Source organism: Apaloderma vittatum, unplaced genomic scaffold (assembly GCF_000703405.1).
Source record: "Apaloderma vittatum isolate BGI_N311 unplaced genomic scaffold, ASM70340v1 scaffold22858, whole genome shotgun sequence".
In the NCBI taxonomy this organism is placed as follows: Eukaryota; Metazoa; Chordata; class Aves; order Trogoniformes; family Trogonidae; genus Apaloderma; species Apaloderma vittatum.
Genome location: NW_009730511.1, coordinates 1 through 15,829, shown reverse-complemented (window position 1 = coordinate 15,829; position 15,829 = coordinate 1). Strand labels below are relative to the sequence as shown.

At 41.8% G+C, this 15,829-nt stretch overlaps 1 protein-coding gene across 1 annotated transcript; it reads right to left on the bottom strand.

The window, feature by feature from the left end:
• Positions 1-7,359: 7,359 nt before the first annotated feature.
• On the bottom strand, positions 7,360-12,199 carry LOC104268573 (low-density lipoprotein receptor-related protein 3-like; the record flags this gene model as incomplete). Its single annotated transcript, XM_009874845.1, has 4 exons — positions 7,360-8,190; positions 9,340-9,472; positions 10,618-11,704; positions 11,991-12,199. Coding segments are annotated over 4 exons (2,233 nt in total), but the record flags the coding sequence as incomplete, so codon positions are not given.
• Positions 12,200-15,829: the final 3,630 nt, after the last annotated feature.

The window sequence follows — 15,829 nt, the reverse complement described above, 5'->3', positions numbered from 1 at the left end:
ACATTTAGCTCAAGAAAAGGGTGTGGTTTTGCGTGCACATAAGCACACACGTAAAGAGAGATTCCGTATTTTAAATAATGTAAGGAATTCAGAAGGTTTGCTAATGAAAATCATATAGATTCAGCTTAGGGCTTTTTGTTTGTTTGTTTTAAAATTCACAGCACACAGTCCCTATTTACACTGGCAAAGCTGCACCCAAACACTTAACCCATGTTGGAGGCTCTCACGGCTGAGTCTTATTTTCCATAGTTCAAAATCCACTTCTGTGGTATAATTTCCAACAGATTAATTTTTGCAATAACTTTATTATCTACTGGGCAAATTAAATGTATTATAGCAGCAGCAATAATGCTTGCTTTCAGAACTGCTAAGTTTTGGTGTGGTTTTACTTTTGTTTGTTTAAATAAATCAGGTATGGCAACCATCCAGCACAGAAACTTTGCAGCTCGTGAGAAAACAAGTCTGTATGGTAATGAGAAAGGTCGTAGGAGCAATAATAATAATAATAATAATAATAATAATAATAATGCTGTAACTGCTACCAGGCTTTCCTTGGCTATTCATTTAAGAAAATCAAAAGCAAAATTAAAGGACCAATTGCCCCATAGTTGTTAACTGGGTTTGGCTCAGATTTTCCCTGATTATACTACCGGGCTTTAAAACAATCAACATTTGGCCTTAAATCAGAAGGCTGAATTTAGAAGAGGGTTATTTAGTAGATCTCACCTTCAAATTACATGCCAATCCCCAAAAGGTGTTCCACGATGCCTTATTTCGTTTTTAGGAGTAGCTTCATTGGTGCTCCCAACATAAAGTGTTATTTTTAAAAGGTTTTGCAAAAATTAGATCCTAATGTATACAATTTCTAAGCACAGAAATCAATGCACAGAACTAGAAAGATAAATTCCTTATGCTGAACAAAATATAGCAGCATGCTCAACCCTGCCTAAGTGTGATTTTTCCAAAAGATGAAGTAGGAGGCCCAAAGACACAATCACTCATATTTTACAGCCCACTGACCAAAAGAAAAACCCTGGGACAGCTTACATTACAAGCATGTCAAGAATATTGCGATACTTGATATAGAAAAGCAAGTTGTTTCCAAAAGAAAGGAGTTCCAACAAAGCTTTAAAAGCAATTCAATACTATATACGACTATATAAAATATGCTACTTTGTTTCTGTGTCAAAATTAGAGGCTGTAATGCAGAAAAATACTCTGTGCTGTTTATTCTTTTAGCACTGGCAGTAATACAGCATGCAGTGAATTTCAGAGAGAAAACAAGATAATGCAAGTATTAACAAGAGTAACACCTGTAAGTCAGTTTTACAACCTGCAAAGTCAATAAAAGACATATAGAATTACGATCTGCGTTATCACAGTATCAAGAAAAGCAGCAACAGATCCCGACAGCACTATGCTATGTGCTGTGCAGAATGGAGACTGTGCAGGCGGGGCCTCTCCCAGGTTAAGAGGATGTTCAGTAGGAAACAGGAGCTGGCTGGGAGGCACAGGGAGAGGGAGGCAGAGTTGCCGCTGCTGGGCCGGCTACTCTCAAGCGTTTTCAGCAACTCCATAAAGGAAGTGCTTGTTTTCAGTTCATGTTAGTGCATAAAGCAAGGAAAGTTTGAGCTCAGCGGGGTCAAGGTAAGAGACTCTTATTGGGTCAGAGCTTCCATCTAACTCAAAAAGGACTGATGAGTCACTGTGTATTAAATATTACATTTGAGTTGGAAGCACCTTTACAAAATACGTATCCAAATAAAATAGGCAGACGCGATTCCATTAGCCACACTCAATCACGTCTGGAAGCGCAGCCCTGACTCAGCCTTCAGCCACGGGACTAGAGCTGGTGGCTCCAGAAGAGCATCACCAGCGCCTGGCGAGGATGCAAGTTGCTGCTGTTCCCTTTCTGCGATCAAGCTCACACTGTGAAGGCAAACGTGCCTCTCCGCGCCAAAGAGCTGAAACTAAATAAAATGACTCATCTTTGAGGGGAAAACAAACAAAGGAACAAACAACTTCCAGCAAACGTGCTGTCCCTTGCCTATGTTCAGAGGCCTTTGTCAGGCATTTCTCATTTTTCACTCTCTTACTAGTGAATTCTTGAAACCTTGAAAACAAAACTAGCCCCTTCATACCAAGCACAGAATGACAAGTCAGCAATTATTTAGCTGCTGAGGAGTTTTAAGAGAGATTTTGAAGCCCATGCAGAAAACAAAATCAAGGGTAAACTTGGCTGGAATTTGTCATTTCCTAAAGCTTTAGAGTTCAGGTGGGTATGCGCTGGCTCAGGATGCAACTGCCTGATTCACCACTTCCGTACCCAGTGGTGAAACAAGCAAGGCCTTTTTCTTGGTTTAAACCTCCTCTCCTTGCTCCTTGACACTTTTTACTGAGGAGAAACTTCTGCGCTTGGGCATAAAAAGGAAAACCCAAGGAAAAGGACTAGAAAGTGGCCAAGAGGTACTGACAGGCCAAAAATAAATGCCTTAAAGCCTTAAGGCAAGAAATAGCAATAGAAGGAAGACCTAGATGGCATCACAAGGCAGGAAACAGAGAATGAAGAGGGAATAGTATGTAAACCGCTACCCCTCACATCAGCCTCACGTCACCACTTAAGCCCTGTAGCCAAGAACACAAGAGCCAGAACGTGAGAAGGGAGGAAGGGCTTAGTGAGCAGAGCTGGCTAGTGTAACTGACTGACGGGAGACAGACGAGGTTTGCTACCTGTGAGTCCAGGTCATGCACAGCCAGCCACTTGTACTGGATTTTAAATCCCAACACCTGCCTGGGAGATTAAAGCACACTTTCCTGCAAAGATCAAACCTCCTAAATAAATAAAAGCAGTTCTTCTACCTCTTAGAGGAAGGTCTGTTTAAAAAGTATGCAACTCCCTCCCAGCTTTTCAGCGTACCTCCTTGGTTTGTCATAAGACCTCTCTATTGCACTGGAGATGCTGCCTACAAACTCTGCTGCAAGTGCACAGGCATCATTCATTACCCCATTTCCATTTGGTGTGCTGCCTCGCTTACACCAGGGTATTTTTTTGTAGTATTACTTGTGCCACTACGGCCACAGCTGAATCAGCTATCATGACAAAGCAAAGCAAACGCTCTCTCTACGAGGCAAGGATGCATTATCCCTCTGCATCAAGCTGCGTCCTCCCATCCTCCACGGCTATGGATAAACCAGGACAATCATAAAGTCTGGTTAATTCTCTTCAACACAGACAAAGATTTCCAAGTCTGTAGAATAAATCTCTGTCAACACAAAACAGCTCAGCCTCCATATTCTGAAAAACAAGAGAACGGAGCCAAAGCACAGAATGGGAAAGGGAAACATCAGGAAAGCAAGCATTGCCTTTAGTGATGGGACTGAGAGGCTGTACTTCAGAAATTTTCTTTTTTTAACCACCTAAAGAGCCATACACCTCAGGGTTTCTTTTTGTTATTTCAGGTATATGCATACATACATTTTAAAGGGAGCTGTATACAACAGTAAACTGCTTGTGCTAAGATTTCACATGTAGTATCTAAAAAAGTGATGCACCTCCACAGCTTCAGCTACCAGAAAAAGTAGGTAATAAAAACCCACACCCAAACTAAAAACTAAACCAAATAAATAAATAAAATAAATGAACCCCAACACCATTCATATTCATGTCAACACACCGAGCCACGGGTTGGCACATGCAGAGTCCGAGTCAAACAAGCGCTGTGGGAGTACAACTTCGGCACCCTCGATCTTTGGCGTCAGTGACAGTCAGAAACGCACAGACTCCGGGCATGTGCAATTTTATTAAAAATTAAGAGATCCAAAGCAAGAGCAAAGTATGATGATGCCCAGCATCTTACTCGCTCAGTGTCATCGTCCAGGAACCAGCAGACACTGGCAGCCACGACGTCACACCTGAACCATACACCTGTACACACGTTATGGTAAAATGTTGTACCTAAATGAATATATACAGCATGTAAATAAAAAATTTTTAAAAGCAGAGAACAGAAAAAGAAAACAAGTACATTTAAAGGGTGTTACAGAGTCATACATAAGCTAGAAGGTGTTAGAATTTCAAACAGAAATATTCCCCATGTTTTAAGAGCAGTAAGAGAAAATAGAAGGGAGCCACTTTTCCCTTAATGCTGCCTATGATCTTCCATTCTTCTTAAATCAGTGCAGGCATTCCTCTCTATTTAGAGATATTTTTAGGAAGGTTTTTGTTTGATTGCTTGGACAGGGGAGCTCTCTATCTTTTTTTTCTTTTTTAAGTCAAAAAACCACCAACTATCTTAGTTTGCTTCCCTTCCATCTACAAAAGTCTTTAAAGAGTGCAGAAAAGCATTATTAAATAACAAAAATTTTAACAAGATTCTTAGCTGCTTAACTTCAGATTGTATAGTCATTAAAGTGTGGTATCTTTCACTGAGCAAAGAAATGTTACAATGACATCTTCCTGTTCACAGGTCTAGGAGCAGGTTTTTGTCTCTTTTTTTTTTTTTTGTAATTTTAAGATGATGTGAATACAAGGAGGCAGCGCACATGAAACAGAACAGCGTCTCTGCGGACAGCTGGTTCACTGCTGAATGCCTCCAAGAGCTGGAGGCGGGACAGGCACACACTAAGGCAGACTTTGAGGTTTCTTCAGCATCGACATTCCAGGACACTGCAACACACTTGTTTGTGCTCACAGTGCAAACACAGAGATTTTTTATGCAAAATTAACAGTAAATTTGTGACTCTTCCCTCCAAGGAATGAGCTTGGGCAGATGGGAGAGAATACTGCTTTGCAGACTACAGAAGTCAGGTGCTTACAGAGTATCTCTCATTCATGCAAGACTAAATTCCAGCAGTGAGGGCTGTGAGCATTTCTGTACATTTCAAGCGTCGAACCTTCATTAACCAAGATTTTTTTACATTTCTAAAAATAAAACCTTCTCAATAGAATTTCCACCGAGTTACCAAACAAATCAGTACACAAAATATGTATGGTATATGTAAGAAACTACGTGAAGTTATACATCTTAAAATAAAACAGTGTTAGCTGTTCAGGGTTGTTCCCAAAATATAGCAGTATTCTGAAGTACGTATTTCAACTTCAAGAGCCTTACACTGGTGACAGTTTAAGGCATAGTATGATCAACATATTTTTCTTATAGAAATACATTTCTGTAACAGAAATAAATATACACTTATTTCTAAGGTCCTTCACACCTGCACAATATGAACCTTGAAATATAATCTTCCTCCTAATTACAATTAACTACTTTACATACACAGTTCTATGTATTTAAAATTGCCTTTGGACAAGAAAAAAAAATAAGACACTAAAGCCTGTAGCTTTAGATGCAAACAACCCTGGCAGTGTAATGACTACAGCATATGGCCTTGCAAAAGGTGGAATGTACCTAGAATGTTTACAAATTATGTGAAAGCAAGATCTCTTCCCAAACTACATTTTCTTTGATTAAATTAATGTTGATCACGAAACCACTTAGAAAAGATGAACAAGTGGCATTAGTTTTATGTAACTACAACTTTTACTTGTTACGTGTTTTGCCATAAGCCCTTCCTGCTATTAATGCCCTTAAGGAGTTTGAATTTTCTGCATCTGGAACACACAGCATGAAACCAATTTGCAACACCCCCCCAAAAAAAGACAATAAACACCCAAAATTTTCCATGTTAAATTTCAGTAAAGCCAAATTTTTATTCCTTGTTCTTTTTAAGGCACTCCCAAAGGGAGGCCAAGTAAAGGTCCCAGGGCAAAATGTAGCCTGTTTAAAGAAAAAACATCTCTGATGCTTTGCTGTAAACTTAACTGTCTACTGCAAAAGCCTGTTTGCTTCACAGCCAGGAGGGTCCTGTGGACAGCAGAGCCTGGGTCCACAGATGCCAAAGCCCACCTCACCTTTACCAGTTCGGTTAGTAACTCTGGGCAACTGCGATTCCTACGGCAACAAACAGGTTTCGGAACATGAGTATTTACAGAGCAGCAGCACCAACTTCCTCGTTAATTCCTACACAAAGCATTTGAGTTTGTCACCGCATCGCAGGGGAACTGAGGCAGAGCTCTCGTCTGGGCACCGGGGAGCCCAGCCAAGGCACCAGCCACGGCCACAGGGCCCGGTGCCCAGGCAGTAACATTCTGTCATTCTGCCCCGAGGCACCCCTGGGTAAGCAACGTCACCCTTTCTCCAGGCAAGTAACTTACTTGCTTTTAATTACACTCTAAAACCCCAAAAGGCACCAGTTTACATTTAAGTGTTGTACAATCCACACAGTGTCAGCTTTGAAAATGGCACTGACCTATTTCAGTTCTTAAATGGAAAAAGCAAGCAAAACAGCAACCTCTAAAAATGAAAAATAACCCCCCTGATTTATACATCTGCACCTAGGTAGCAGATTTACAAGTAAACTTGTACAGCAGATTTTATTTCAAAATAAAACAGAAGCCTGATCCTGACAGTTAGCAAGTGCTCAATGCTTCCTACTTCAGCCAACGGGAGCTGTGAAGCCTCGGTATCCTTCAGGGCGCACTAAAAGTTGTATAATCACAAAGGTCCCTGAAAACAGAAGGGGAAAAAGAGGGTAGGGAGAAAGCAAACAATTCTTGAACCTTCACAACATCGCTACGAAGAGAATGTAACATGACAACGCAAAGAAGAAATATTGCTGCAACTGGGGTTCAATGCACTCTCTTACCCCAACACTGCTCATCTCTCACTACAAAGCTGTAGCAGATAAGACACCTGGTATCGTTCTGGGTATTCTATACCGAAACTTTGGTTTTAGTGGATGCTTCAAAGTACATACGGCCATCAAAACATTTTTGAACTAAGCAAAGGAAGTGAGCAATTTCTATAAAGAGGAAGGTACAAAGGATTTTATTTCCTTCTAAGTACTTGTAATTAAAATTATTAAACTTTAATTACATTATGACATCTAAAAAGACATCAGTATTTTCTAGTTTGAGCCTCACAGTTACACACTGACTGGTGTCTGCCCCAGGTTTCAACAGAGCTCACTCTAGTTTCAGCAAGACCACCTGAAAAGCAAAGAAACACTAATTCCCTGAATGCAGTGAATAAATGCACAGAAGCAATACCAGAGCATGGAGATGCCTCCAAACTGCAGCAACACATTCTTGCCCTTCCAGGCCCTGATACCGCATACTGGCCTACTTTTGCCCCACTGGAGTATGAGGAATAGCAACGAAGACAAAAACTTGTCCAGTTTAGTCTTGTACTGTACTCCCTGTGGGATCAAAGCACACTGGTTTTGAGAGCCAAAAGAAAGAGCACAGACATACCACCTAACGTCAGAGCGCACTGTCATATAAACAATGAAGTTACAAAATTTACAGGACCAAACCAAAAATTTTTATTAGCAAACAAGTAAAGATTCGTCATCACTGGTATTGATATCGGAGAGGGGAGTAGAGGACTCTAACATTGGCACTTCCACAGAATGGCAACAAGCCGCATGAATACCCAAAGGCTCCTCCCGGCATGAGTTAGGGCAGCATCGGTCTTGTCCATCCACCTGGATATGAACATGCTTAGGGGTGTCTGGATAAGCAGACTCCCACTTTTTTAAGGGTAACCTACATGGCTCTTCACTCAGCGGATGACTTCTACTGTCCTCTGGGACAGTCCTCCTCGACGCTGACCCTCCACGGATTGTTTGTGTAACGCTTTCAGATACAGGATCTCTGAAAGTCTTTCCTGAATCCACTTTACTGGACTGCTTAAGCTCATTGCCAGAGGTCTCAGCACCTAAAGATTTATCAGCACGTCCAGTCTCAGGTTCTGCGTGTGCTGCTGTGCAAGTATTTGGTAAGACATTTGAAGGCGATGGCTCTGTGATTTCAGTCTCTGGCTGCAAGCTGCTACATCCAGCTTCTTGTAGGCCCCTGGTCTGGCCATTGGCATTTGTCTCTAAACTAGGTCCTTCGGGGGAAGGCGGAGGACTCCGAATAGTCCCATCAGCACGGTTGATGATTCCATCACCCAGTGTAGTCTGTGAAGTGCGGGCAGGTGTCAGGAGGGGGATCTGTCCTCTCACCCGAGGTCGGTGGAAGAGTCTGTTCCAGAGCCTGCCCAAGCGCCGCCGAGATGAGCTCCGTCTTGATGAGTGTCGCCTCATCTGCCTCCTCATGGCTGTTCGTATGTTCTGCAGCACAGAAGCCTGTAACACAGATATAAGAAACTACAATTTCACATGTACTCAAAAGCGTTCTCCTAAATGCTGTTCTTTCCACTAATATCTCCACCTTAACAGAATTCTCAGACTTGACCCCTACACTTCCTCATTAAATGCATGTTCTCTAATGAACTATTTAAGAATATCAAAGACAGCTCTGCCTACACCAGGAGTCTCTCATATTTCCTTTGTGAGCTTAAACTCTACTTGTCTGCCCAGGAAGATGCTCCATTAGGGCAACCATATCACCACTAAAGAAACAGACTGCAGACCACTGAGTCCTCTCTACCATCAGCAACAGCAGAGGATCCTCAAAAGCTGATAACAACAGCAGAGAAGAAAGGCCACGGCAAACTACTCTGCTCAAGTAACAAACTCTTAAGTGCTTCATCACACTAGGAACTGTATTATGGATAACTTTTGACAGGGCACACGAGATACTTGAGAACTCAGCAATGAAATAGAAGAATGACGTAATGGCTTCCCAGTGTTATGTATTGGTAAATGAAAAATAATCCCAGAATTTCCCAAAAATTCTGCTAGAGACCATGCTTTCTCATCGCCTCAGGCACGTTCACATTTTCAGCTTCAAAATCCTTTTCTCTATTTACTTTCTGACCTTTCTTCCTGCCTCTGTTCACTCTACCTTGATGGACAGAAAAACAGCATGTGCTTATCTTACTGCTGTTCCCTAGCAAATACATTTGATGTGTTCAAAACCACCCACAGCACCAAGATCATAGAATTATAAAATGGTTTGAGTTGGAAGGCACCTTAAAGATCATCTAGTTCCAACTCCCCTGCCATGAGCAGGGACACCTCCCACTAGATCAAAGCCTCATCCAAGCTGGCCTGGAGCACTTCTAGGGATGGGGCATTCACAACTTCCCCAGGAGTTCCAGTGCCTCACCACCTTCACAGAAAAGAATTTCTTCCCAAAATCTAATCTAAATCTATCCCCTTTCAGTGTCAAACCATAACTCTGGCTCTTCAGCTCCAAGTAAAACATAGACATTTTTATACCACTTCAACACAATCAGCACATCTACTGAAAGAATACAGTTCCAGATAGATTCTATCTAATTTATAGTAGTTAGGCTCCTGATAGGTTCATTGGCACTTGTGTCTCCATACCTGTGATGCATTGTACACGGGGAAGTCTTCAACTGGGGGGATAAGTCCTTGGGCAATTAGCTGCCCGTAGGAAGGCGGAGCTTCCCGTCGCACAAACTCTGCCTCGAGACGTGTCATTTGGGTCTCAAACGCTCTGGAAAGAGAACCAGGAAGGAAACACGGAAGAGAAATAACAGTGAGTTTGTGCTGCCCCCTCCACTGCACTGCAGAGGGCTTCATCAAAACCACAAACCTTCAGCTAGGCTCAGGATGCTAAAATAAACAAAAGGAGTAAGAGCACAGGGTATAAGCATCAGTGAATCAAAACAGCCAACTCTTTGGTGCGGTCCCAGGTCAGACTCTGTGGCAATTGAAGTTTTTTCCAATAGGCGAGCTTACACCAGTAACAGTGGTAACTTGTTCAGCAAGGGCCCAAAGGTTATTTTTGGAAAATACAACATTAAGAACTGGAAACAATCACACAACAGGGAAAGCTTGCAGCTGCAGAGAGCTCTGGCTGTCCTGCCAGAACTGAGGCACCGTGGTTCCTAACATAGCACAGGGGCTGGTTTCCAGCTCCTTAATCATGCAGATTTGATCAGGAGAAAATGTAAAGCACACTGCGGTGAAAACACGAATAGTGTCAGCAGAGCGGCACAGAGCTGGGGCATATGACAAGAGACGGGCTTCAGAAAATCCTTAGACTCCCTCCCAAAGGGTAAAACTACACACACACACACACACGACACACACCATCCACAGAGCAAAGCATATAGGACTGGGTCAAGGAGGTAGAGCTCATATCAGTGGGAACAGTGGACACTAAAACCTCCTGCTCAGAACAAGCTCCCCACTGCAGGACATCACTTCTAGTAGAACTGACAACCACAGTATTTAGGGAGGGCAGGGAGAAGAGTTACACAGTTCAGGTTCACCAAAGACTTCACTGTAAGAGTTGTCTGTTCAGTTTTTGGCAGTGCAAGGGGTTTGTTGCAGAAGGAAGAGGTGAGAGAGGAAAGTGCTCAGAACAGTTTTAAGTTAGATACGGTTCTGCCAGGCTGCACAAATAAATACTTATTTCTCTTGGATCGCAGAAGAGCTGACATTCCCCTCACTACTTCCAAAAATCTCTTCTTTACGCCTACTGCAGTGACTGCTGTTTAATTGTCATCAGTTCTTTGGATTGATTGTGCAGTGTTTTGCCAGTTCTCTGGCTAACAATCGACTTTTTTTTTTCCTTTAGACTAAAAGGAAAAAAACACTGCAGCTCCTAAAGCATCATAAAAGCAAGACACTCACCTGTATTCCCTGGTCCTCAGAGAATATAATTTAAATGCACACCCCAGTGCTATCACCAGGAGCAAGCCACACACGAGACTCCCAATCAGAGCAGCTGTGATGACCTTCCTGGGAACGATCACCAGGCAGTTATGTTCGTCGCTTCCATCCTGGCAGTCTTCTTGGCCGTCACAGCGCCAAGTCTCAAAGATGCACAGATTTGTACCACAATGGAAGTTTCCTGGCTGACAAGTAAAGCAGTTCTTTTCATCCGAGCCATCTGGGCAGTTCTTTTGGTTATTACAGCGGTCAAGTATCGAGTAACAAAGCCCACTATTTCCCTCACATGGGTATTCATTCTTCTGGCAAGCCGGACAGTTCTCCTCGTCCTTGCCATTTGGACAGTGCCACCAGCCATCGCAACGCTGCTTATCTGTGAAACACTCCTCATCGCTTCCACAAGGATGTTCCCAAGGAAGGCAATAGCCCTTCACCTGATAGGTAGCATTGAACCCATGGCCAGTGCTCTTGGAGCGGGCATGATACGAGACAGTGAGCTGGCCTTTTGATGACTCCACGCTCACTGAATGCCTATTGTTGTGGTACGAAAACGTTTGCATTAATTTATCACCTCTCTCTTCGATGCCATCATACACCTTCACGTAGTCGTTGTAGCCTAACTGCAAATCAAGCTGCAACAGAACATGTCGATTATCTTGTGTGTCCACGTACCACGTGCAACGAAGGTCTGATCTGCTGTGATCAGCACGGAATAAGTCCGGGGAAGCAAAAGATCCATAAAAATTACCCAGCCTTTTGCCGCAGGAAAGATCAGGACAATTGTCTTCATCTGAACCATCACTGCAGTCCTTAACTGAATTACATCTCAGCTCATTCATCAAGCACTTGGTGGAGTGGGCCGCACTGCACTGAAACATTCCTGAGGGACAGATGCTGGACGGAGGCTCTGTGGAAGGGACAGTGCAGTTTCTCTCATCCGAGTTATCGCCACATTCATCCATGGAATTACACTTCCAAGTGCTGGGAATACACTTTCCATTTGCACAACGGAATTCATCTGACTGGCATTCAGCCTGACCTATCTTGCCTGTGAAAGATGGCAAAGGGAAAAAAAGTCAGTATCAAAATTTTTTGAATCATCTGATGTCACCTTTTAATGTCTACTGTCCTTCACATGACAGAACAATCGGTCAGGCCCAGTACACTTCAGGAATACCCTCCAGCAGCCAAGTGGAAATAATATTAGTGTTACCATGCTAATTCCTTACAGCCATCAAGATCGGCCCAAGACTCCCGTCAACAAAAAATACTACGATCTTCAAATTTTGCCAGAAAAGAGTATAAGTGAAGCTAACAAAACTGTAAGGTTTTACCTCTGATATAAGAAAGGCGAAATCCCTGAGCCTGTCCTGAGCTTGATGCATCTGAGTGAAAAAATATCCAGACATGGTCTCTGGCAGAGATGAAAGACGGGGGTATGGAAGATCCACACACTTTGTATTCCTCCCTCTTGGAAGAGGGACCAATCATCAACCAGTCTACTGCACACTTCTGAGAGTCTTCCAAATCAAAGTTCTTAAAACTGTTAGCAACAAAAGAAAACACAAGTTACAAAGAGGACATATATCTGGAACAAAGCCAAAGAGAGAAAAAAACAGGCTGCAATAGCTGACATTCTGCACCAAGCAGTGCTGACATAAAGAGATCTCATTCAAACATAATGAAACACCTACAGTATCTTGAGTACATGTAAACAGAGCATTCAAATTCCCCCAATCTGGAAAAGCACCCATCTCACAGGCATAAAAAGCATGCCAAGCAGCTCCAAAAGCTGAAAGGATGATTCCTCTTCTACTTGGAGTCCTTAAACATAACTGCTTCCTAAAATATGTAAGAAGCAAACTGAATAAAGTAAAATTCCAGAATACATTATACAGAAGGTAGATTAATTTCAGTAGTCTTCTCCAACCTTTAAAGCTACGAAACTATGGAATGAGAGGGGAGATCACTATCTTGGAAAAAGAACAATAGGGAGCAGTAAAAAAGAAACAAAAGGGATAAATATGAGAGACAAAAAAAGAACAACTCATCAAGATACGCATAGGCAGGGAGAGAGCAAGAAGAGAGGAGGACTGCAAGGGCTGGAAATGGAACCTAAAGTCTAACATCACTATTTTTTAATTCCAAGACTAAAATATTGCCTTTCTGGGAATGCAAACACAGAGCAAACAACCCTGTAAACTTCTACAGTCAAGCCTCCAGCCCTTCCACTGACCCAAGCTTACCTAGTGCAAAGAAGTGCCCCAACTGTTTGCACAACACTGAACACAACCAGATAACGCTCCCTCACCTGCAGCTCAGGAACAACACAGGGTATTTGTTCAGTCTGATAAACAAATTGCATTTGCATTCAGTAATCTGCAATGACAATAGCACTGCGCAGAGACACACACCCATTTGGAAAGGGCACATTGTTCAGGACACTTAGAACTGAATTTTGGTCCTCTTGCATATAACTCAATTAACTTGGCAGAAGATGGTGCACACTCCACGCAAGTACCTAGACAGAAGTTTCAGAAAGGCTGAAAAGCTGCTAAGAAATACAGATCTCCTTCCACAAAGGACTTTTTGTGAACACAAAAGACAAATTCTTTGAAAAAGATAAATGGAAAGATAATTTTCTGATATCACTGTGTACTTACAAAAGGTTGTCAATGCCTGCCCGATCTTGCTGTTTGAAGGTGAAAGGTAAAAAGCAGCAGCTATATAAACTAGCTGGTTCATTTAAGCAGAAGGCCCACCCTAAACACACTTGTAGGTTCTGCCAAATATATCATCTTAATAACTTCTCAGGAAAAAAAAATATTAGCAAGAGAATGAGAAGTAGGAATGCTTTATGCACTGAAGTTTTAGATGACTGTGCAGTCAGAATTAAAAGACTTTAAGTATTCAGTCAAGCAAAGGTAAACTAAAGAGTATCTCTGTGCCAGGTGGTCTGCAGAAAACTTTTCAGTGACCACAGATACAACAAGCACTACTGCATGAAAAGGAATTATATAAAGCATCAGTGAAACTATGGGCACCCACGTCAAGTCTGTTACAAGAGACATGAGACAGCATTACTGAGCTACCACATTGCTTTTGCAGTCTGTAACTCATTTTGGCACCAAACATCAAGGGCTTCTATGATCTACGTGGAGGACTGTTTGTAGGGTTTTCCTGTCATAAAGACTGTTCGGGTAAATATTAGAAATATCTATCTACCCAACAACCGAAAAACACTAAGAGAAGGGAACAGCCACTGAATCAAGAAATAGCAACTCTGAACTGGGAAAGAGGGATGACTAGAAAAACTTCTGCATGTGCAATACAAACAAGATTATTTACTAAATCTTTTCATCTCTTACTTCTATAGTTATTTTAGAAGTACCAGGACCAGCCTTAAAGAGCTTAACAGTTTGTTCTCCAATCCTACTCAGTTCCCAGCACTCCAGCCGAGTCCCACAGCCACTCATTTTCCCCACTTTGCTTAAAAGAGCTACTTTTTTGTCTTACCATGTAAATAATTCACCCACCAGTGTTGTTATACAACACAGGCTGCACACACTCACGGGAGAATTTGCCTATATAATAAGCTGTCTGCACCTTACACTAAAAATGTATTTCTTTCAGGGGGGAGGTATGTTTAACACAATTTAAGATTCACACAAAGGAATAGTACAGAGAAGTCAGGTACATGCACACGCCTTGTTTACAAACTCATCTGCAGATGACAGCCATACCTCTGGAGAACCTGCATTTGTTTATAATTACCAGTATCTTCTGGTAAGATACTTGTACTTTGAGAATATAGTATTATATATTGTTCTTTATTAGCAAATTTTTTGTTGTTTATTATAAAGGGTGTGGAAGAGGAAGAAACTTCACTCCCACCTTCCAAAGCAGAAGCACAGCCATACAGAGGATAACTGACTTTCTTGAGCGTCAGCTGCGGATCTGAAATCGATTCAGCGCAGAATCCCCCACTTCCCCACCAGGAAATCCAAGCTTCAGCCGCAAAACCAACTGACTACAAGGGTGCTGAGGCAGAACAGACCTGCGAGGAAGTATCACCTTTCACAGCCTCCCTGCAAACACCAGCCTCTCAGGGACACACAACCTACTGAAATAAACGCCTTGGTACTCAAACAAGGGCAACAGAGGATACTTATAAAAACAAACTCTTCTTAAAAAACAATAAGCTTTTTATTCACAGGTGTCTAGGAGTTTCACCTAGAGTGCCACCACCAAATAAACACAATTTCTCTGAAATATAGAGGTTCTAGTTCTGATGTAAAGTTTTATATAAAACATATACCATAGCAGTTATAAAATCTCTTCTTGTAAGAGAAAAATCAAAGTCAAAGCAATTACATTTTACCTCACGCAAATTAATCAACAGACACATTTTGAACAAATTTTGCTTTGGTTAAGGCATTGTTACTCAGCTCCAGCATTCTTTTAAGTTATATTGCTCTGATCAAAACAAATTTGGCCTCATTTAAATTGATGATTTTCACTCAAGATTTTCACTCAAGACCTAAAGCATGATATATTTGAATGGGCCATCAGTCAATCTCACCGCAAAAAAACATTCCTTTGTAAAGAAATACGCAACAACATGCACATACATGTGCACATGTATAAACATACAAAATTGGTTTTCACTTTATAATGCATTTGGAACAACAAGGTTTTGTTTAAGTTTCTGCCATGCTAATCTGACAATAAGGAGAGCACTGATTTATTTTACCTAGAGTCCTGAATAGTGCGTTCAACCCCTGCTACTTTACTTCTTTTCATCATCTGTAATTAGATCTACTGCTGCTGTTCTTAGTCTTCTGAAGAATAATTTAATCCTGCTACCCACAAAATAGAGCACAGGGTCATTCACTTATTCCATTGAACTTTTTCAAACTGGAATGCAAATTCTTCTATCAAAAGGATTAGCCCAATGGTTGAATGATTCAAGGTATGCAGTGGAAATAAGGGATAAAGTCTTGTGCTCCTGCTGCTCATAGGACTGTACAAACATTTTACAGTCTTTGGAAAAGTACTGACTGAAGACAAGCTGGGGTTCTTGAGTGAGGTCTCAGGCCCTTTGTATCCAAAACACACACAATTTTCTGTGATTAAAACAAGAAACAGAATCATAGAACAATTCAGGTTGGAA